This window comes from Oncorhynchus tshawytscha, unplaced genomic scaffold, assembly GCF_018296145.1.
Source record: "Oncorhynchus tshawytscha isolate Ot180627B unplaced genomic scaffold, Otsh_v2.0 Un_contig_5990_pilon_pilon, whole genome shotgun sequence".
In the NCBI taxonomy this organism is placed as follows: Eukaryota; Metazoa; Chordata; class Actinopteri; order Salmoniformes; family Salmonidae; genus Oncorhynchus; species Oncorhynchus tshawytscha.
Genome location: NW_024609819.1, coordinates 755,990 through 780,472, shown reverse-complemented (window position 1 = coordinate 780,472; position 24,483 = coordinate 755,990). Strand labels below are relative to the sequence as shown.

At 46.5% G+C, this 24,483-nt stretch overlaps 1 protein-coding gene across 1 annotated transcript; it reads right to left on the bottom strand.

The window, feature by feature from the left end:
* Window positions 1–3,160: 3,160 nt before the first annotated feature.
* On the bottom strand, window positions 3,161–23,861 carry dkk2 (dickkopf WNT signaling pathway inhibitor 2). Its single transcript, XM_042318918.1, has 4 exons — window positions 23,253–23,861; window positions 8,634–8,784; window positions 7,771–7,911; window positions 3,161–5,679 (listed from the first exon to the last, which is right to left on the bottom strand). The coding sequence occupies exons 1-4, from the start codon at window positions 23,451–23,453 to the stop codon at window positions 5,429–5,431; spliced, it is 744 nt and encodes a 247-aa protein (XP_042174852.1). The 5' UTR covers window positions 23,454–23,861; the 3' UTR covers window positions 3,161–5,428.
* Between the last annotated feature and the right edge of the window lie 622 nt (window positions 23,862–24,483).

Genomic DNA, 24,483 nt, shown 5'->3' with positions numbered 1-24,483 from the left:
AGCTTGGGGGTAGAAGCTTGGCGGTAGCAGAGAGAACAGTCTATGACTTGGATAACTGGAGTCTTTGACAATTTTCTGGGCCTTCCACCGACACCGCCTAGTATACAGGTCCTGGATGGCAGGAAGCTTGGCCTCAGTGATGTACTGGGCTGTACGCACTACATTCTGTAGTGCCTTACGGTCAGATGCCGAGCAGTTGCCATACCAGGCGGTGATGCAACGGGTCAGGATGCTCTCGATGATGCAGCTGTAGAACTTTTTGTGGATCTGGGGACCCATGCCAAATCTTTTCAGTCTCCTGAGGGGGAAAAGGCGTTGTCGTACCCTCTTCACGACTGTCTTGGTGTGTTTGGACCATGATAGTTTGTTGGTGATGTGGACACCAAGGAACTTGAAACTCTCGACCTGCTCCACTACAGCCCCATCAATGTTAATGGGGGCCAGTTCGGCCCTCCTTTTCCTGTAGTCCACGATCATCTCCTTTGTCTTGCTCACATTGAGGGAGAGGTTGTTGTCCTGGCACTACACTGCCAGGTACCTGAACTTGTCCCTGTAGGCTGTCTCATCGTAGTCTGTGATCAAGTCTACCACTGTTGTGTTGTCAGCAAACTTAATGATGGTGTTGGAGTCGTGCTTGGCCACGCAGTCATGAGTGAACAGGGAGTACAGGAGAGGACTAAACACCCACCCCTGAGGGGCCCCAGTGTCGAAGGATCAGCGTGTTGGATGTGTAGTTGCCTACCCTTACCACCTGGGGGCGGCCCATCAGGAAGTCCAGGATCCAGTTGCAGAGGGAGGTGTTTAGTCCCTTAGTGATGAGCTTTGTGGGCACTATGGTGTTGAACGCTGAGCTTTAGTCAATGAACAGCATCCTCACATAGCTGTTCCTTTTCTCCAGGTGGGAAACGGTAGTGTGGAGTGTGATTGAGATTGACGTTGTACAACTGATTCATCATAACCCAATTAAAATGTTCATGAACATTTGCAGATTCTCCAAGTTAGCAAGACTCTCCAAAGATGGTGATAAAAGGTTAACTAAAATTACCCGACTAATTGAGGATTTTCTGTACTACTCGTCTACACCCCCAGGCCTCCATTGCCGACAGGGCCTCATTTTAAAAGTGCCCATAGTGTATAGTAATAATCCATTTGAATACCAATATCAGTACTGACATTTCCATTGGAATATGCCCGGTCATATTACACCATATGTTGATCTGCCGAATTGAAAAAGAACAGATCTCACTTTGGCCTGGAAATAGTGAAAAACAAGCTCAAACATTTTCAGCAACGTATTGATGGTTTTTCAAGGTTATTGAACATCTGTCAAACACATTTCCAACAAAAGGTCACTTTCCGAAAAGTATCATTTTAGTCTGTAAAATAGTTTAATAACTGAGGAAAAAAATATATATGTAGAAAAATGTATTTTCCGAGTGTGGAATGCCACAGACAATAAGTGATACAGGCTGCTGTATAGCTACTTTACAGTATACATTCAATTTAGGTTCTACACAGTGTGTGTCATGTTAAAAAAGTAGAAACATCTCCAAGAATATAAGCCCACTGTACACTATCAATGCAAATGTTGGTCTTTGACTGCTCAATGTGGCTGTGCAATCCCAGACTTTGATAGGAAAAAAATCTGAATGTGGACGATAAATCTCAATGATTTGGCTGCAGACAAAAACAGGACTCAATAAAGTCATATACAACCATTGAGAACAAACTTGATGGTTTTTATAGTGATCTTTGGAGGGGCTTTGAGTAAATCAATGAGGGATTGTTTGGTTTGTTCCAGCCTTCCAGGCCTTGTGAAGTGGTAAGTAAGAGTAATGATCCTACTGAAAGATTCCTTTGTTTGTTTGTTTTGGTTCATTTCAAAGACAAACCTAAGATTTGACAGTCGACAATGCCAATCATGCCACTCTCAATGAGCACATTTAGGCCACAGCTTCATGGTTGTTGCAAATGAGTGAGAAATGGAAGACCTACTTGACTTGTTGGTGTTTTGTCATATTTATAGTCTCCAAATGAGAGAGGAAGTTAGTATTTGTGCATTCACTCCCTTGATAACGTGCCAGATGCACCATAACTCATAGTTGTTTCGCCAATTTCCCACCGACAAACACATGAACATAGCATTACTCCTTGCATGTCAAACACACAATAACTCAGCATGGCTTTATATTCTGCATTGGACAATTGATTATGATAGATCGTCGACTATTAACTGTAGAAAGGAAACTGGAGGCAAAATGCCTCTTATTTTCAGCCTCACAAACATACCATTTCATTTAGCCAATATTTCAAGAAAATTGTCTTGTCTTTGGCCGCCACAGCTTGAGCCTTGTCCAATGAGAGACCCATAGGAAGGTTTCCACTGTCTCGTAAGCATGAGTGGAGAATTATCAGTGGCCAGAAGGCAGTGTCCTCTTACCTAGTCCATCTAAGTTCTTTATTGTTGGACTCTGAAGATATGAACATCTACTGAAATGACCGGAGTAAACTGTAGCAAACTGTTTCCCAAACCTCTCCTCGATTACACCCAGCCAGTTCAACTAATGAAGAGCCTGGTGATAGGATGAACTAATAATAATATATGCCATAAGCAGGCAGTTTTTATCCAGAGACTTATAGTCATGCTTGCATATACTGTATTTGACATGTATGGATGGTCCTGGGAATCAAACCCACTATTGCAAGTGCCATGCTCTACCAAATGAGTTACAGCGGACCACTAATGAAAGGCCTGGTGATTAGTTGGACATTTGAATCAGGTGTGCTTGTATTGTATCAAATAAGGAACAAGATGGAGGTTTAGGAAACTGCAGTAGTCTATACACTCTTAGAAATAAGGGTTCAAAAAATCTTATTCGGCTGTCCCCATAGGAGAACCCTTTTTGGTTCCAGGTAAAACCATTTTGGGTTCCATGTAGAACCCTCTGTGGAAAGGGTTCTACATGGAACCCAAAAGAGTTCTACCTGGAACCAAAAGCATTCTACCTGAAACCAAAAAGGGTTCTTCAAAGGGTTCTCATACGAGGGCAGCCAAAGAACCCTTTTAGGTTCTAGATAGCACCTTTTTGTAGGCCTACTAAACAGTGTTCAGAGTGTTCTGGTATCAACTATTGATAATAGTCAAGTAACAAGTCGTTTGTAATACAAAATACATTCTTTATTTATTCATCCACCACTGTAAATGCACAGAAAATATCTGCTGAAAACAGTAGGACAGTGACATTTGCCTCAATGCGGTCATATTCGTGGCTTATTGGGTGTGTGGCTTTCAGTTACTTATTTTTGGCCACCCCATCCCATGAAAGTGAATGTCATTCCAGTTCATATGAACGTCATTCCAGTGCACTGCTTGCTATGAAGTCTATCTGATTGTGTTTGCATCTTTAGGTAAAAATACCAATAATGTCCCGTTTGGAACACTGACAAGTAGAGAGCCTATAAACACCGCACAATCTGATTGGGCCCAAGCCCACCCAGGACCACCAGTGCCTCCGCGGCAGACTTGAACTAACCTTGCTGCAATGTCCCCTTTTAATCATCTCACCTCGTCCTTTTTGGTGTTACCTTAATATCTTTCTAATGTTTATTATTATCTGTACATGATATACATTGATTCTTAAATACAATTTCAATCGTTTCCACATTATATACAATATAAGAGCTTATTGACGTTAGAAAACTGGTGGAAATGGTGCCTGAAAAAGAAATGTAAAACAAAATGGAGGTACATATTATTGCATTGACTATGTACTGTAGTGAACAACTGGTTAAGTTTAACATTGAAAATCATCTAATATGAAAAACAATGAGCAGGTCGGTACACTGTACATCCAGTAAGACGTGTGAAAAGTAAGCATTTTCCCAGACTCATGAGAAATAATACCGATTAAAACATTCTAGAAGGTGCAGGTCACATTTCATAGGTATTGTATAGTGAATTATATTATCATTATCAATTGAATACAGATCGCAAATGTGGGGGGAAAGACCAAAAGGTTATTGGGCATATTTGCAATTGCGGTAATATTTTCAGAATTTATAAGTAGTAGTAACAGATAAAACCATGTGTTCAATATGTCCTGATTGAATTCCTGGTTGTGGTCTCAGCTCCAGTCATATGGATGTCATTTGGGGACGAGAGGCACTTTGGGGTCTGGTATCAGTTCTACACCACTGACCCTCCAGTCCTGTGGTTGAACCAATCAAACTGAATCTCTTTGGATTCTAGCCTGCAATCAAACTGAATACGTTTGGATTCTAGCCTGGATTATATCAAAATCTAGAAAACTAAACATGTTTGGATTCCAGGCTCTTAATAGCCTTACGATGGCATACGTCTACACTTAGACTCAACTGAGACAAATCCAGGCTAGTTCTCAACCCAAATGAACACGAATGCGAGATTCCGGAGCGGTGCCTGAGACAGCATTTTCCACCACCATCAACAAAACACCAAATGATGGAATTTCTTGTGGAAGAATGGAGTCACATCCCTCCAATAGAGTTCCAGACACTTGTCAAATCTATGCTGAGGTGCACTGAAGCTGTTCTGGCTCAACGACCCATTGAAACACTTTATGTTGGTGTTTCCTTTATTTGGGCAGTAACCTGTATATCTATGTTCATAATCTACACAAAACATATATGCTTTTTGTTCTTTACGAGCATGGTTGAGCCCACATGTTGGTTTGAGAGTCATTGTTACTGTAGGCGACTAATTCGTTTGGAGATTCCCACATTGGTTACGCTATTGGAGTAAACGCTCTAAATTTAATCAGAATAGTGAGATTACAATAGCGCTTGTATCGGTTAGCTGGGGTTCTGTCATTCCCTTAGTGTGAAAATATCATACATGAAATATGTGCCAAAAACAAACATAACTAGTAAACCAAGGGTGCATCACAGCAGTCTTGCCTTCATAAGGATAGATAGGAAGAGGATGCTGTTTCTATGCCATTGGTTAATGATGGCTGTAATAAAGATATGTCTTTTCTTTTCGTGATGTGAAAATATATGCAACATTGTAAGGAACTTGTACATAAAACACATAATCCAACTTTGTGAAGAGCCTTCGACATAAAGAAGTTAGTTTGCATAAAGTCCTTGAGAACCCGCTGAACAACTTAACGATGAATGCAACAGTCTCAGAACTCTGTGAGAATGTTCTGAGCGGGAACACAACCAAACAGGAAGGATCATACATGGAACGGTGCCAAATGCTCTCAGAAGAACCTCCTTCTTTGCTTTAGTTTGCTGGGTATCAACCAGCCCTTAGCATCTTCCATTTTCTCTCTCAATCTCTCTTTCCCAGTCTCTCATCTCATGTCATCTCCTGGTTCTCCTCCCCCGAAAGCAGGTCGGAGGAAGACAAAGAAAAAGGCCTCGGCGGACAGCCCTGCCTCACCCTTCAGATCCTCTGGCACATGTGAAGCCTGGACTTGGAGGAGGAGGTGGCGTCCTTCCAGACCTTGCAGGAGAGGCCCTTGGCACAGTCGCAGCGCTGGAATATCTCCAGGCCGTGGGAGCCCTTCTTCCTCTGCTTGGTGCACACCTCGCCCTGCCGCAGCACCGGCTTGCAGATCTTGGTCCAGAAGTGGCGAGCGCAGCAGTAGCCCACGGAGCAGTCCGACGAGCGCAGGCACGGGTCGCCCTCGTGTCCTGGTCAAGGGAGGGAGAGACAGGAGTCTTAACATGGACTAGTATGAGGGAAGATGTAGGGTGCACATGCAAAACATAGACCTTTTCTTACTTTTCAGCATGTTTTGATATACTCTGACCCTTTACTGCATGTACTAGTATAGAATACTATATAATCTACTGTGGATTCTATTACCATTCCTTATTTAGGCCAGGGATGGGCAATTGGTGGTCTGCGGGGAAGGCCCTCGGACTCAGTGGCCAGCTATATATCAAGGTCAAATTAGAGCCCAGGGGGCCCTCATTGATGGGTGGAGCAACTACGGCCCCTCATGATGAATTCAGATTTTTTTTGTGGCACCCACCACCATCAACGTTGCCCATCCCTGTTCTAGACTATGTCATGTAAAACATTGAATCTATGTGTGGTTTGGAGCAGAGTTTTCCAAACCCTAGCACTACACAGCTGATTCAAATAACCAACTCATCATCAAGCTTTGATGATTTGAATGAGCTGTGATGTGCTGGGGCAAAAACCAAAACGTGCACCAAGAGGTGGTGGCAGAACCAGGTTTGGAAAACCCTGGTTTAGAGCATGGACAATTCATGGCCATTCATCAATATGTAGAGAGTTATCATGCTCTTACATGTGAAATGTACAGTACACTCTACAGGGAAAATCACCCTACTACTAAACCACAGGAAATGCCCATTATCTTTGTTTTGACTTCCATAGGAAAGAGCTCAAACATACCTCTGGCTTTCTTTTCATCTCAATCCAAATGACATTACAGGGTTAGTATAGTAGTGGACTGGAAATGTCCTTAGATTTATCAACTAAATTAACCAACTTCGGGTAGAACTTGATGTTCTTGGCAGGAGGTTTATTTTGCAGGTTTATATAGTCTTTCAAAGGATGTAATTAGTACGACAAATATTTATGATCCATGTTATTTAGTCATGCAAGTTTTCTGTGAAACAACCCAGATTCCCCTGTGCCAGAGGGGCTTTCTCGACACAAACCAGCCGTCCTGTAACTCTGGCAAAACCTCCGTTTCTTGTAAGGGGTTTGTTTCCAAATGAAGTTCCAATCAACAACATGAAGTTCCCATTCAGTGCTCTGCCTGAATGGAATGTTTAATATGTTGTGTTGATCTCTCGATTCTCCCTCCAAATTCACTGCAATTGAGTTGCAGAGGCGAAGCAAGACGAGAGTCAGACGCAAATGAAAAAGTGAATAGGCCTAGCGTTTACTCAAAATCACCTCAAATACGGCACCCTTTTTATCCTGGAATTTTAGCATTGCGGCTATTCATTTCTCCAGAGGGCATTTATTGCACTGCCATTAAGGTGTCTCATTAGAGGTAGAACTTTATTGACAACAACACTGCTTATACGAAGTGTAGGCCTATTCACTTGTTGAGTCAGGATAAAACGAATGCCAAAAGGGGACTCAATAATAACTCCAGTTATTAATACCACTACGAACCTCGCCAACTCTACATTCTGTGGTTTCACAAATGTATATGAGACAGCGTGGTGCTGTCAGCGAGAGTGTTTGTATGCCTGGTTTATGTAGGTGTCGTGGGGAACAGCAAGGGGCCACTGTGGTTTGGTTTCTCTCAGCCAGGCCCCCATGCTGAGCCGTGGTCTCTGAGGTTCGCAGCTGATATACGAGCTAGCGGGTAATTATAGCGGTCGTTTGCGGACTGGCGTCTCTTTAACTCCGTGTGACTGCAGACAAGTAACAGAGAACAGGGACAACAGAGATTCAGCACCGTGGACCAGGATCAGTGAGAGATAATGCGATTGCGAAATCGGAAAAGGAAACAGAGATCCCTTCATATGACTGTATATCTTCTCCCAGGCCAGGCCGAGAGGTGGTCTTCAGACCTGGGTTCAACCGGTATCGAAGATCTTTCAAATACTATAGCTGTGCTTGACTAAGCTTGCCTGGTGCAATGGAACCAATGGAGTAGTTTCAAAAGTACAAACCCCACCCATCTCTCCAGGCAATCTCAATCCAACACTCAACGCATTTTAAGCAGATTTCAAATACTTTTTAAACCCTGGTTTGTTTACAGCTGTATAACAAGTAGGTGAAATGGCTACCTTTAACAGAGTGTTTGGCCTGCGCTGCTTTCCCACTCTTCTTCCAGTCGACAGTGCTGTCCTTGGTGGGGAGCTTGTTGTGGTCGTCCAAGGCTGAGATGTGAGGTGAGAGGATGCTCTCCGAGATAGGGACACAGATATCTACATGGATATGGCCAGTGGAGAGAGAGAGGTTAGAGGTGAGTTAATCCACATAATAATAACCACCACATAATAATGATTGATTGATATCATTACAGCTAAAGACAAGCCAGGGTTTGATAGATACAGTGTCATATATTCCGTCTTCTATATGAATTTCTGTTCAGGTTGGTCAACGACAGTTGTTTAACTTGTGTTATTAGGGATCACAGCTACCCAGTGACTAGCACATGTGGTTATCATTCATGTCTATTGCAGTTCATCTCTCAGAGGACACAGAGCGGAGAGAGAGAGGAGCATTCAGTGCTGACCTATGGGTAGAAAGCATGTGTTCAATATGGTTTAAATGTAATTGCTCCGGCATTTTTTATTTAACCTTTATTTAACTAGGCAAGTCAGTTAAGAACAAATTCTTATTTACAATGACGGCCTAGAAACAGTGCCTTGTTCAGGGGCAGAATGACAGATTTCTACTTTGTCAGCTCTAGCAGCCTTTCGGGTTTCTGGCCCAACGCTCTAACCACTAGGCTACCTGCCTCCCCATTTAAATGTCCTCTGGACTAGATGGACGTCCCTCTCTGTCGCCCGACACCCATCCAGTCTGTCTGTTAGGAATGTTCTTGTAATATGACAGAGACGTAGTGTGCTGACAAGTGTTCACTTCACACCGACTTCAGAAATGCTGACTTTAAAAGCAAGAGAGGTCTGTCAACACAACGTACAGTTGCTGCAGCGGTTGCTGGGGCAGCACATGGCGTCTCTATGGCAACGCTTCTTCCTCCGTCGGCATGTGAGACAGCGGGAGGGTGCTTGCTGAGGGCTGTGGCAGTAGCTTCCTACAGTGCACTCCTTATCGCTGCTGCATGGGTACACCTGTAGATGTCGAAACAGAAACATTCAGAGTCATGGATAATGATCACATGTATGTATCAATTAGTGTCTTGTTAGCCCATATGGGCTGGGAACTGAAAAATAATAAATCAACTCATAATATTGGGGTTTATTAGCGTGGCGGCCCCGACGGGGACTCGAACCCTGGTCCCTGCATGTGACTGTTAGTCAAACATCTAAGCGGTCTGAAACCTCTGGACAAGGTCATTAGGTATTGGACTAAGGTCACTAATAAGGTTACGTACAGTCATTAGTTAGGGAACAGTGACACTGCGGTTCAACTCAGGCTAACTAGCAACAAACCTGTCACCCATAACGTTGCCGGTTTTTATAATTGCATCATAAAAAACATAATGTTTTGTCGGTAATGGTTACCAGACATGACGGAAAACGGTTTTGGTTCCACTTACAGTCATATAAACCCCATTCCTAGACTCCACTACTTCTCCTAACCGTCACTAATTTCCCCGTCTCCCATGGCATTTTTATGTGACGGCTTTAAAAAGTCCAACAGAAATTGCTCAGGACAGTAAGCAGATTAGCAGAGTGTGTTCTGTATGAATTCCTTCTGAAGAACCAGACCTTTTTCCAATGGTGGAAAACAGTCCGTAGACTAGAGAGAGAGAGAGAGAGAGAGAGAAGGGGGACTGCTGCCTCTCGCTCAGCTTCTACGTGCCAGCCTACGGCCAGGAATATCTTCAGATACTCTAAACAATGGAGCCATTACTGTATCCCCACCCAAGAAAAACACAAGTCAAGGTTCACTCTATCTCAAGATGGCTTTTAGAAGCCTAAATAGTTCGATGAAGCAGTCGTTGGATAATAGAACCACTTGGCTATGGAGTCCGTTTTGCGACCAACCGTTGTTCTAATTGGGTACCTGGGGATTTGAAAAGCAAGTATTTGGCATCCGTGGTTCTTTTCTTACTTTTCCATCTCATAATTCCCCAGATTGATTCTCTCAGATCACTGAGGGTACGTCTAAAATGGCACCTGGTCAGAAGTGGACTATTTAGGCAATAGGATGCCATTTCAGACAGTGCCTGAGACATAGGCCGTAGTCTGGTGAAGCTATGCCAACATGGTAACAATTCAATGTGATTTCCTTCCGTCCTCAGCCACCAACCGGGTCTGCAGAACACATTGATTTAGGTGAGCCGAGATGACCGAGGTAGAACCGCAGTGTGTCCATAAACATAGCAACCATTCAACCGCAGTCCACACGGCGGCCATAATGAAAGGACCCGGCTCACTTTTTCCACAACAAGTGCATGCAGCAATACACACAACCACAGGATTGTTATTTTATTTTACACATGGCGTACCGTCTGGTGTCCCCCAGCGTCGCACGAGTATGAGGGCAAACGAGTTCAAATGAAATAATATGATAGTCAGATGATATAGTGCTGTGAGAGTGTTTTGAACATGTCGAGTGAGAGGGGACACTGTACTGTACACAAGCAACTCCTCCTTGGACAAGGTCCAGAGTCGGTCGATGAGGCTGTTTCAGTCTTTTGCTGAGGTCGGGCCACTCCAACATCAGCCACCAGGCAACAGTCACTAGCCACCAGGCAACAGTCACCAGTCACCAGGCAACATGCCACCAGCCACCAGTCACCAGGCAACATGCCACCAGGCAACATACCACCAGCCACCAGTCACCAGCCACCAGTCACCAGGCAACAGTCACCAGGCAACATGCCACCAGCCACCAGGCAACATGCCACCAGCCACCAGGCAACATGCCACCAGCCACCAGGCACATGCCACCAGCCACCAGGCACCAGGCAACATGCCACCAGGCAACATGCCACCAGCCACCAGTCACCAGGCAACATGCCACCAGCCACCAGGCAACATGCCACCAGGCAACATACCACCAGCCACCAGTCACCAGGCACCAGCCACCAGTCACCAGGCAACATGCCACCAGCCACCAGTCACCAGGCAACATGCCACCAGCCACCAGTCACCAGGCAACATGCCACCAGCCAGCCACCAGTCACCAGGCAACATGCCACCAGGCAACATACCACCAGCCACCAGTCACCAGTCACCAGGCAACAGTCACCAGGCAACATGCCACCAGCCACCAGGCAACATGCCACCAGCCACCAGTCACCAGGCAACATGCCACCAGCCACCAGTCACCAGGCAACATGCCACCAGCCACCAGTCACCAGGCAACATGCCACCAGGCACCAGGCAACATGCCACCAGCCACCAGTCACAAGGCAACATGCCACCAGGCACCAGGCAACATGCCACCAGCCACCAGGCAACATGCCACCAGCCACCAGTCACCAGGCAACATGCCACCAGCCACCAGTCACCAGGCAACATGCCACCAGCCACCAGTCACCAGGCAACATGCCACCAGCCACCAGTCACCAGGCAACATGCCACCAGCCACCAGTCACCAGGCAACATGCCACCAGGCAACATACCACCAGCCACCAGTCACCAGGCACCAGCCACCAGGCAACATGCCACCAGCCACCAGTCACCAGGCAACATGCCACCAGCCACCAGTCACCAGGCAACATGCCACCAGCCACCAGTCACCAGGCAACATGCCACCAGGCAACATACCACCAGCCACCAGTCACCAGTCACCAGGCAACAGTCACCAGGCAACATGCCACCAGCCACCAGGCAACATGCCACCAGCCACCAGACACTAGCCGCTAGCCACCAGCCACCCGCCAACATGCATTAGTGTCCACTTTGTACGAGCTACACAATACCAACCCCAAAAATGCACAACAATGAGAACAGACATTGCCACAAACAGCCTATTTAGGTTTTCTCCGTCCAATGTTCGATTGACGTAATAGAAACTTGTTTGGGCTGCTCTACGTCGGGCTGGTGCTGAACTGACAGATCTGCATCAGAACTGACCACCATTGCAAAGCATTGAATAATAAACATGTGAATACTAGAACATAAAATCATTACAGTCACAATAATGAACATGGATTAGGATTCAGAAGGGTCACATCACCATAACAGGCCTTGTTGCTAGATCAAAATGTACACCACATGTTGGAGCGAGCTCTCAAAAACCGAATATCTCAATATCTTCAGATCAGATGTTATTTAATATCCATGTGCTTAAATAAACTGAACAGGCTTAGAGGTATTTGGACCTTGTGTGAGCAATGTCGAGTTTGTCACATTGAAAACACATGTAGGAACTAATAAACGTCCGTCCTGTAATACAATGAAAATAAGAGCAAACAGAAAAAGAATAAGTTGCAGCACGGTGAGATCCTAAATGGTGCCACAGTTGTTATTGAAGCTCAGGTCAACCTTTTATGTTTGGAAGGACTTGCTTTTCCAAGACTTATAAAGACATTTCCAAGAAGGTATTAATTCGGATTAATAACCATTAAACAATAATACCTTCTTGGAACTGAAACCATTAAGCAATAATAATAATAATAATAATAATGTCTTGATAAGTCTTGGAAAAACAAGTCCTTCCAAACATAAAAGGTTGACCTGAGCTTCATGTTTCTGAACTGGGCTTGTGCCCAATTTCTCCTGCAGGGAAGCGAGGCGAATGTAATGTAGATCTAACAGGGTATTTGACATGCTAGCCTATGTCCACAATGACATCATCATAGCCAAGAGTTTCAGATCATGTTCATGTTCTCAAGTTCAGTGGTATCAGTTTAGGCCTGTGGCTGCCCATAACCTAATGTAGCAGGCATAAAAGAAAACGCCTGAGCGAAGTTCCCACATCCGGTCTTCAGCGGAAAAGGAAGCTAGGTTGTATCCCTGAAAACTGGATGCATCCGGTCGTTGGCAACTCTGCTGCCCATGAACAATTAACTAGCCCTAAGAGAAGAAGAAATAAGACTTGGTTAACCCCACAATGCTCTGAAGCATTGACCAATGAGATCAACACCACAGGAAAGTGTGTAGCTCTGTTCTGATGTTGACAAACAGCCTTTAATCTTGAAATGTGAAGAGAAATATCTTGGCCCTACAGTACCCTATACAGTCTCTCAGATTTTTAGCAGGTGGTTCCTGGCTAAGCAGTCTAGGATTGACTACAGTGGAGCTGTACTGTACTCTACTGTAGGAAGGGCCTCCTCCCTTCCCTCCCTCCCCTCACCATCCTCCCCTTCCTCCCTCACCTCTTCCATCAAGCCTCCATCATTTCACAGGAGCCCTTTGAAATCCAATGACCGATAATCTCACTTTATCTTGCCATGTTTCAAAACACCTCATTGACGCCACGGTCCTCTGAGGGGAGGCGGCGGTTTCGTTTGGATGCGTCTCATTTGATCACGACTCCACTAGCTCACTTTATTGGCCACTTTTTTTTGCTGCCGCCGCCACTCCCGGTCCCCTATTTCCCCTAGACGCACCATATCACATGAAAGCAAGAGGCTATCCCTGTTAGAGGAAGTGGGCTGTGTACCTCTCATGCAGGCTAGACCATAAAGAGGGAGACAGACGCAGAGCGATGAGGGAAGGCCCCTGACTCCCCAGTCCTGTCTCGTGCTGCTCTCGTGGTGTTATAAGTGGCTTGGGCTTTGAAGGTAAAGGGAGGGAGGGAGGGAGGGAGGGAGGGAGGGAGTAATCTCCAGCATACACCAGTTTTACTCCAGGATACATGAGTCTTTGAACCTGTCCTTTACTCTGTATTTGCCTGTATTTACCCAGCATCAGTCATTCCTAAGGACTGATATCATAAAATGATAGGAGTGTAACACATGTTCATAAGACCGCAACACAACGTTAGTGGAGTGTTATTTACCTCAAGTCTAGTCACGGCAGATGAGGCAGCTACTGTACTTCAGGGCAACTGTGACATAAGATTCTGTCACTTAGCCAACTGTCTAAATGTATATTCAAACCGTTCAAACATCAAACGTCTGGTTAGAAAGGCGAGCTCTGCTCACTATTCACTTAAGAAGATTAAAAGAATGGCGTTATAACAGTAATACACACACACACACACACACACACACACACACACACTTACGAGAACTTCGAGGGCAATTGAACTTGACCTTGGATAATCAAGCATGGAAACCTGAAAGTGTGATTGGTAATCATGGTCAGCAGCACTGAGCCTCACTGAGTCTAATAAACTATGTCACCAAGTAAACAAACGTCCTCGTCCCTCTAAGGAGAGACGGTCTCACAGTATCAGATAACAAAGGGACAGGGGCATAAAACACATACGCATCGTAAGAACCTTAACAATACAACTTTGGCTCTTTCGTCACTGAAAACACAGGTCTTTGATGGGTTACATCCTGGATTGTATCGGTCTGTGACTCTGGTGACAGAGTCTCCCTATAGGCTACACCAGAGCCATGTGCTGAATTTAGAGAGTTGTGGGTCAACTTGGAACATTTTCTATATTGTTCTAATTCCAGACATTCAGTTACATCAATGTGTTTAAATATTCCCCATGTAATGTTAATGGAGAGATAACATGGCTGCCGTACACTGACTATACAAAACTTTAGGAACACCTGCCCTCAGAGCTGCCTCAATTCGTCAGGGCATGGACTCTACAAGGTGTCCAAAGCTGTTCCACAGGGATGCTGGCCCATGTTGACTCCAATGCTTCCCAAAGTTGTGTCAAGTTGGATGGATGTCCTTTGTGTGGTGGACCAGTCTTGACGCACACTGGAAACTGTTCTACATTAAAAACCCAGCTGTGTCACTGTTTTTGACTGAAACTGGCGCGCCTGGCACCTACTACTGTACCATACCCCGTTCAAAGGCACTTCAATCTTTAGTCTTCCCATTAACGGCACACATTCACAATCCATGCCTCAATTGTCTCAATGCTTAACAATCCTTCATGAACCTGTCTCCTCCCCTTCGTCTACACTGGTTGAAGTAGATTTAATAAGGGAAAAAAGAGCAGGTGTTCTTAATGTTTTGTACACTCAGCGTAGAATGTTAAAGTGTCATGGAAACGTATCATAATGCAGAAACCTCAATGTCCTAACTCTTTAAATACACTCAGAACCATATTGGCCCTACACCAGCGATCAAAAGAAGGGCACATGACTGAGCCGGAAACCCCAGTCAGAGCTGGGTGTAGCTCAGTGAGGTGTTAGCCTGTGGATAGAGAAGGGTTCTGTGTCTCCTGACTCTCATTAACAGGTCTAAGTACAGAGGTAAGTGAAATGAATTCCCCTCAGGATACTCTGCTGGCCTGCTAGGGCCCCTGATACCTATTATGGCCCATCTGGGGCCCACACTCGCCCCCCAGGGCCTGCTGACTGGAGGGGTGAGAGACAGCCAGGAGACCCACTGGGCCCCCCTGACTGGAGGGGTGAGAGACAGCCAGGAGACCCGCTGGACCCCTGAGACGGAGGAGACGGAGCCTTGACGGCGGCTACCTAGCGCTAACAAGCACTCACACCTCGGCCTGCTTTGTTTCCCCCTCTCAGATCGTTAAGATCACTAAACAGTTACTTAACCCTGGAGGGGGTAGGGAGGGGTACTGGCGGGGTGAGAGGTGGGGAGAGAGGGGACCTAGCGCTCAACTTTTACTGGGGGAGCCTAAGCGATTCGGTCCTGGCTTGTTAAAATAATCTCTGTGTTGAATTAAACACAGTTTTAAGACTACTTAAAACTGTATGGATGTCCAGGCACTGGTAGGAACAGCCAACCACTGTTACTGTACGCATGCCTCCACTTCCCCTTGTGGGTTCAGAGGTTAGGGTGGTGAACGTTCCCTGCCCATACCATCCATCTGTACCGGTTCTCTAACTTACTGGGAACCAGGGGCCACCCAGGAGCATCGGGTCTGAACATCTCCCAGTCAAGAGGGCCTTTTACTTTGTGTTACTTCGGTTTGGTTTCACTCAAGTCATGTCAATGTGAGGGGGGAAAAGGGGGTGGAGCCACACACTCATGCAGCTTGTCTTAATTGTAATGATTAAATCACTTGGGACAGTCACAACCTGACATTGAGGTTGGAGCGCAAAGTGATTCATGTGACATTTATAGTCAGCTAGAGCGGAGAGCGGCAAAGTCAGTGCAAAACTTTGTCAACAGCCGAGGGAAACAAAAACAAATGAGTCTGTCATGGTACTTCCTATATAGATCCACCAATAGCTTTGACATGTTGGATAGAGCCCAACTTTACTAATCTGACAATTTAAACATCAAATTACACCCGGTTTCCTGCAGGCTTCTCTGGGTGGCCGCCGTGCTCCCCTCCCCGACTCCCCGTCTCTAATTTGTGACTTTTGAAAGTGAGCCAGTGGGGGTGATTTATTGAGAGCTTATGTTGCAATCTTTCTCATATCCTTTCATGTCGGAGGATTGGAGGACCAGAAGGAATACATTTCAACAGCCTGAATAATGCTGTATAACAATGAACACCCTTCTTTTGAGGAGGTCTGCTGTTGGAGGAATCTGAGGGAGAAATGTGGGAAAGGGACTAAATGGATGTGATGGTGAATTATGGCGATAGTCTCTCAAACTGTGAAGTTTAGAAGTGTTCCAAGCGGACGATCACTCATGTCCTGATCCACTGCCTCTATGGAGGAAGGTGTAATGTTCTGCCAACGCTTCCTCACGAATTATAGCAACCTCAACATTACGCCAACGTCTTCATTAATCTACAGGGTAGAGAAAGACAAGGTTCAGCCAGAAGAGATTGGTTATAATATTTGAGGTTTCACACCACCGCTTTCCACTGATGCCCCCCACGCAGCTCTGACCCACCCCATGTCTCTGACCCACCCCATGTCTCTGACCCACCCCATGTCTCTGACCCACCCCATGTCTCTGACCCACCCCATGTCTCTGACCCACCCCATGTCTCTGACCCACCCCATGTCTCTGACCCACCGACATGTCTCTGACCCACCCCATGTCTCTAACCCACCCCATGTCTCTGACCCACCCCATGTCTCTGACCCACCCCATGTCTCTAACCCACCCATGTCTCTGACCCACCCCATGTCTCTGACCCACCCCATGTCTCTGACCCACCGCATGTCTGTAACCCACCCCATGTCTCTGACCCACCCCATGTCTCTGACCCACCCCATGTCTCTGACCCACCGCATGTCTGTAACCCACCCCATGTCTCTGACCCACCCCATGTCTCTGACCCACCCCATGTCTCTGACCCACCGCATGGCTCTGACCCACCCCATGTCTCTGACCCACTGCATGTCTCTGACCCACCCCATGTCTCTGACCCACCGCATGTCTCTGACCCACCCCATGTCTCTGACCCACCCCATGTCTCTGACCCACCCCATGTCTGTAACCCACCCCATGTCTCTGACCCACCCCATGTCTCTGACCCACCGCATGTCTCTGACCCACCCCATGTTTCTGACCCACCGCATGTCTCTGACCCACCCCATGTTCTCTGACCCACCGCATGTCTCTGACCCACCCCATGTTTCTGACCCACCGCATGTCTCTGACCCACCCCATGTCTCTGACCCGTCCCATGTCTCTGACCCACCGCATGTCTCTGACCCACCCCATGTCTCTGACCCACCCCATGTCTCTGACCCACCCCATGTCTCTGACCCACCCCATGTCTCTGACCCACCCCATGTCTCTGACCCACCCCATGTCTCTGACCCACCCCATGTCTCTGACCCACCCCATGTCTCTGACCCACCCCATGTCTCTGACCCACCCCATGTCTCTGACCCACCCCATGTCTCTGACCCACCCCATGTCTCTGACCCACCCCATGTCTCTGACCCACCCCATGTCTGTGACCCACCCCATGTCTCTGACCCACCCCATGTCTCTGACCCACCCCATGTCTCTGACCCACCCCATGTCTCTGACCCACCCCATGTCTCTGACCCACCCCATGTCTCTGACCCACCCCATGTCTCTGACCCACCCCATGTCTCTGACCCACCCCATGTCTCTGACCCACCCCATGTCTCTGACCCACCCCATGTCTCTGACCCACCCCATGTCTCTGACCCACCCCATGTCTCTGACCCACCCCATGTCTCTGACCCACCCCATGTCTCTGACCCACCCCATGTCTCTGACCCACCCCATGTCTCTGACCCACCCCATGTCTCTGACCCACCCCCCCATGTCTCTGACCCACCCCATGTCTCTGACCCCCCCATGTCTCTGACCCACCCCATGTCTCTGACCCACCCCATGTCTCTGACCCACCCCATGTCTCTGACCCACCCCATGTCTCTGACCCACCCCATGTCTCTGACCCACCCCATGTCTCCCACCCCATGTCTCTGACCCACCCCATGTCTCTGACCCACCCCATGTCTCTGACCCACCCCATGTCTCTGACCCACCCCATGTCTCTGACCCACCCCATGTCTCTGACCCACCCCATGTCTGTGACCCACCCCATGTCTCTGACCCACCCCATGTCTCTGACCCACCCCATGTCTCTGACCCACCGCATGTCTCTGACCCGCCCCATGTCTCTGACCCGCCCCATGTCTCTGACCCGCCCCATGTCTCTGACCCACCGCATGTCTCTGACCCGCCCCATGTCTCTGACCCGCCCCATGTCTCTGACCCGCCCCATGTCTCTGACCCACCCCATGTCTCTGACCCACCCCATGTCTCTGACCCACCCCATGTCTCTGACCCACCCCATGTCTCTGACCCACCCCATGTCTCTGACCCACCCCATTTTCTGGCCCACCCCATGTCTCTGACCCACCCCATGTCTGTAACCCACCCCATGTCTCTGACCCACCCCATGTCTGTAACCCACCGCATGTCTCTGACCCACCCCATGTCTCTGACCCGCCTCATGTCTCTGACCCGCCCCATGTCTCTGACCCGCCCCATATCTCTGACCCACCCCATGTCTCTGACCCACCGCATGTCTCTGACCCACTCCAGTGTTTTACTTGCTATATTGTATTTACTTTGCCAACATGGCCTTTTTTGCCTTTACCTCCCTTCTCACCTCATTTGCTCACATTGTATATAGACTTGTTTATACTGTATTATTGACTGTATGTTTGTTTTACTCCATGTGTAACTCTGTGTCGTTGTATCTGTCGAACTGCTTTGCTTTATCTTGGCCAGGTCGCAATTGTAAATGAGAACTTGTTCTCAACTTGCCTACCTGGTTAAATAAAGGTAAAATAAATAAAATAAAAATGTCTCTGACCCACCCCATGTCTGTAACCCACCCCATGTCTCTGACCCGCCCCATGTCTCTGACCCGCCCCATGTCTCTGACCCACCCCATGTCTCTAACCCACCCCATGTCTCTGACCCACCGCATGTCTCTGACCCACCCCATGTCTCTGACCCACCCCATGTCTCTGGCCCACCCCATGTCTCTGGCCCACCCCCATGTCTCTGACCCACCCCATGTCTCTGACCCACCCCATGTCTCTGACCCACCCCATTTTTCTGGCTCACCCCCCATGTCTCTGACCCACCCCATGTCTGTAACTGTCTCTGACCCATCCCCCACCCCATGTCTGTAACCCACCCCATGTCTCTGACCCACCCCATGTCTCTGACCCCATGCCCCATGTCTCTGACCCACCCCATGTCTCTGACCCGCCCCATGTCTCTGACCCACCCCATGTCTCTGACCCACCCCATGTCTCTGACCCACCGCATGTCTCTGACCTACCCCATGTCTCTGACCCACCCCATGTCTCTGACCTGACCCCCCATGTCTCTGACCCACCCCATGTCTCTGACTGACCCACCCCATGTCTCTGACCCCCACCCCCATGTCTCTGACCCACCCCATGTCTGACCCACCCCATGTCTCTGACCCACCCCATGTCTCTGACCCACCCCATGTCTCTGACCCACCCCATGTCTCTGACCCACCCCATGTCTCTGACCCACCCCATGTCTCTGACCTACCCCATGTCTCTGACCCACCCCATGTCTCTGACCCACCCCATGTCTCTGACCTACCCCATGTCTCTGACCCACCCCATGTCTCTGACCCACCCCATGTCTCTGACCAGCAGGCAACCTGATCACCGGATCACCGGTTGGTGCAAATCAAAAAATCAAGGCAGGTTCATTTCAGAGTCAGGCCATTCTCTATAGAGTAAATTGGTCATTATGAGTATATAATCTAACATAAAAAGCTAGTGAGGACCTTCAGTCGCAATCTAAGCAATCACCATGACCCACTATTTGCATGGTCGACTGCTCAGTATCATCCACACTATAACAAAAGCTCCTATAAACCATCACAAATCGATGCCACACGTTGCCAATTAAAAGCCTGTGAAGACTTCAAGGTTCGTTATCTTTGATTTACATCATAAACAACCACTTCAGATGCCACACAGCAGGTCAATAGATTTTGCCTGTGGCCCGTGATTCATGTCTGGCTGTTGTTGAGTGCTGGCTGTAACGAGGCTGGAAACCATTCTAGCAGACAGGAGAGACGGGGAGACACACCACCTCCCATTGAAACCATTAGCCATCGAAATGTGCCGTGGCATTTCACTCTTATAACAGAACGGTGGTGGTCTCCACACATACACACACTCATCCCCAGTGGTCCATTCTATCCAAACCACTCCAGTTTATTGCAATGGCAAAGTTGTAAGCAGACATTTAAACAGAGGTCTGGCACAGCTCTGGTGGCTGGAACGGTTCCCACTACGCAGAAGAGACTGAAGCTATTCCCTTTAATCCTCACTGTCTGAGTGGTAGGATCTCAGAACAGTGCTCTCAGCAGTAGCTCCCACACTACAGTGCCCCCCCCCTCTCCCCCCATACACACACACACACACACACACACACACTCACACACACGCTACAGACAGGCATATCCACTTCATTCACTGGTATCATTACAAGTGACATTCTGGAGACCTATATAAGCCTACAGCAGACACTAGTCCAAGCCAAAGCTAAACTGTAGCCAACCAGTAGTTACACTGGTATAAACACTTTGATTGTAAAAGACAAAGAGAATCAACTGAGAATCAATTATTTTTATTTTTTTATGTGAAACGCTGGCTTAAATGTATAGCAGGGGAAAACAGAAATGTGGCGCCATCTACTGTTCAAGAAGATGCCAGAAATCACACAAACAGTGTTGCCTTTTACATTTGATAACAAAGGGAAAAAAAGAAAAGAAAAAGATCTAAACTAATTTGATCAACTTTCATATTAATTTACTTTAAGAAAAACTCCCTAGAAATGCCAGAACCTTGGAAGAAACCAAGAGAGGAACCACACCTCTTCAGGCTGTGCCAAGTGGAGATTATAAGAGTACATGGCCATTAAGGCCAGATTGTTCTTCAAGATTTTCAAATGTTCAAAGATGACCAGCAGGGTCAAATAATAATCACAGTGGTTGTAGAGGGTGCAACAGGTCAGCACCTCAGGAGCAAATGTCAGTTGGCTTTTCATACCCGAGCATTCAGAGGTCGAGACAGCAGGTGGGGTACAGAGGGAGGGAGGGGAGGGAGGGAGGGAGGGAGGGAGGGAGGGAGGGGGAGGGAGGGAGGGAGGGAGGGAGGGAGGGAGGGAGGGAGGGAGGGAGGGAGGGAGGGAGGGAGGGAGGGAGGGAGGGAGGGAGGGAGGGAGGGAGGGAGGGAGGGAGGGATATATGTATCTATTTATATATGTATCCTATTTATTTAACTTCACCTACAAAATATGAACACATTATATACCTAAACATACAGTATGAACACATTATATACCTAAACATACAGTATGAACACATTATATACCTAAACATACAGTATGAGCACATTATATACCTAAACATACAGTATGAGCACATTATATACCTAAACATACAGTATGAACACATTATATACCTAAACATACAGTATGAACACATTATATACCTAAACATACAGTATGAGCACATTATATACCTAAACATACAGTATGAGCACATTATATACCTAAACATACAGTATGAGCACATTATATACCTAAACATACTCTATGGCACCTGAGATCCAGTTTCAATAAAACAATTGGAGAACTAATTAGGTAGAATGCTTTTTTATAATTCACACATGAACCAAACTATAGCGTAGCTCCAGTGGTATAAAGTACTTAAGAAAAATACTTTAAAGTACTATTTAAGTATTTTGGGGGATATCTGTACTTTACTATTTATATTTTTGACAACTTTTACTCCACTACATTCCTAAAGAAAACAATGTACTTTGTACTCCATACCTTTTCTCTGACACCAAAAAGTACTCGTTACATTTTGAATGCTTAGCAGGACAGGAAACTGATCCAATTCACGGCCTTATCAAGAGAACATCCCTGGTCATCCCTACTGCTGCTGGTCTGGCGGACTCACTAAACACATATGCTTCGTTTGTAAATTATGTTGAGGTATTGGGATGTGCCCCTTGTTATCCATACTTTAAAAACATTTAAGTGGCACCGTCTGGTTTGCTTAATATAATGAATTTGAAATGATTTATACTTTTACTTAAGTATATTTTTGCAATTACATTTACTTTTGATACTTAATTATATTTCAATTGAAATACTTTTAGACTTTTGCTCAAGTACTATTTTACTGGGTGACATTCACTTTTACTTTAATCATTTTCTATTAAGGTATCCTGACTTTTAGTCAAGTATGACAATTGGTTACTTTTTCCACCACTGTGTAGCTCTTTACCCCGAGGCTTTTACTTTAGCCTGGCTGCTTATACAGACAGCCAGGCTAATTCCACACTGTGTTGAAACAGCAGGAACTGATAACACTTGGAGTGCATATTAAGTGGTCGGTAAGAGTATCCTTCACTCTCAGCCCACAGTTCAGTCTAATAATTACAGAAAGCGTCTGGAGCGGTTTAATGACATTAAGATCCAGACAGAAAATAATCCCCGGTGTTAACTTACTTTCTCTCACATTTCTACTGATCATGTTAATGATTTGCCTTGGAAGCATGTTGGACCCGACAGTGGCGTCAAGGTCTGAGATGCAATTAAGGTTTATGAGGGGTCCAATCCCTGTAATTTCCAATAACGATTCACACATGAGAGAAGTTTTAATGATATTGGGGCTGATACCGCTATTTTAGTTCTCGTCAAAAAAACGTCCATGGGCAGTTGGGCACCACACGCAATGTTTGGGGGCTTCAGTTCGGCACCACGCGCAATGTTTGGGGGCTTCAGTTGGGCACCACGCGCAATGTTTGGGGGCTTCAGTTGGGCACCACGCGCAATGTTTGGGGGCTTCAGTTGGGCACCACGCGCAATGTTTGGGGGCTTCAGTTCGGCACCACACGCAATGTTTGGGGGCTTGCGTAAAGCAACAACGCATGTATTGGAACAGTTGTAACCAGCCATTTAAATGCAAAACGGAGAAATCTAAAATACTTATACCAATACGATGATTCAAAACATGAAAACAGTCAATTATTACCAATGTCCTCGCCAAAAGTTGTTACAATCAAATCATAACTACAGTAATGTGTGTGTAAATCAAAAGAGAACGATGAGATTACCTGCGCAAGGATGTTGCCTTTCTTGGTGATCCCGGGTTGGAGGGTGGCTGAACGGTTCGTGGCCGGCGTGGGCTCTCCCAACAGAGCCGCTTTGATGGAGTTTGGCTTGGAGCGCTCTGCTCTCTGCGACTCTCCCATCCTCAAGGCCGCGACAAGCAGCACGAAAACACACCAGAATCTATTCCGAGTCAGGACGAGCATCCTTGGGAAACAATTGTTTAGAAATGTTGCCAAAAAAATAATAACTGATTCGAATAGGATAAAGCGGGCGACCCGGGCCTAGCCAATTACGCATAAAGGTATCACAGAAACGCGCGCTCTGTTACACTGTGTCCATGTGTTAAATTGACCGCTTGCGAATAAAGTCAATAACGGTAAGTGTTCTCTTTTCAACGAATCAGAAAAGGAAACGGGTTATTGCCATCGACAGAAATGCCACTTTTATAACAACACCAATAGCTCAATCTAAAAATCAAATCAAAATGATGAGCTTCAATGAATAAAAAAACGCTGACGCTCACAAGGTCAGGGTGAAACTTGACAAGCGACTTCCAGTCTGTCTCTCTGGCAGTAAGTGAATGCTTAGTGCGGCAGCCTGATATTTTATGATCTCGGATACTTTCTTTTTATAGGATTCTAATGGGTTTACTTCCTCCGCCCCCATTCAGAACTGACAAAGACTGAAACTGATCTGTACGTGCGCGCTGCGCATTGTCGTCTCGAGCCCCCGTCCCAGACTGGTCCCAGACGCCTGCACCAGAAGCCCTGTTGGTGAAAAACCTATAAAATTATACACTGTATATTTTAACTGTGTGTGCTGACCTTTTTTATAACGAGACAGTTGGGGGCAAAGGAAATGAAAGAGAGGGATGAATAAAACTTCAGATAGTTTGTCACCATTTTTCTTGGTCTATAACCTCCACCACACCTTCATGAAATGGACAAGTATCTAATTACTATTTAAAAATAAATAAAAACACAACAAAACACATTTATTTTCAATAGGCCAATAGTCAAAACGTGCTTATGTACTTGTAATGAGGTATTTGATTGGAATTTTAATCTATGGTATGTGGATCTGGTTGGAATAAAAAAATCCATCCTTCTATGACATGGTTCATGAGGTTCATGTTGGCATACTAACTTATCTTTCCCACCTTAATTATATGGGGTGATGTGGCTAGGACTCATTGACACCACCAATTTAAATCGGTATTCACAAAAATAGCTT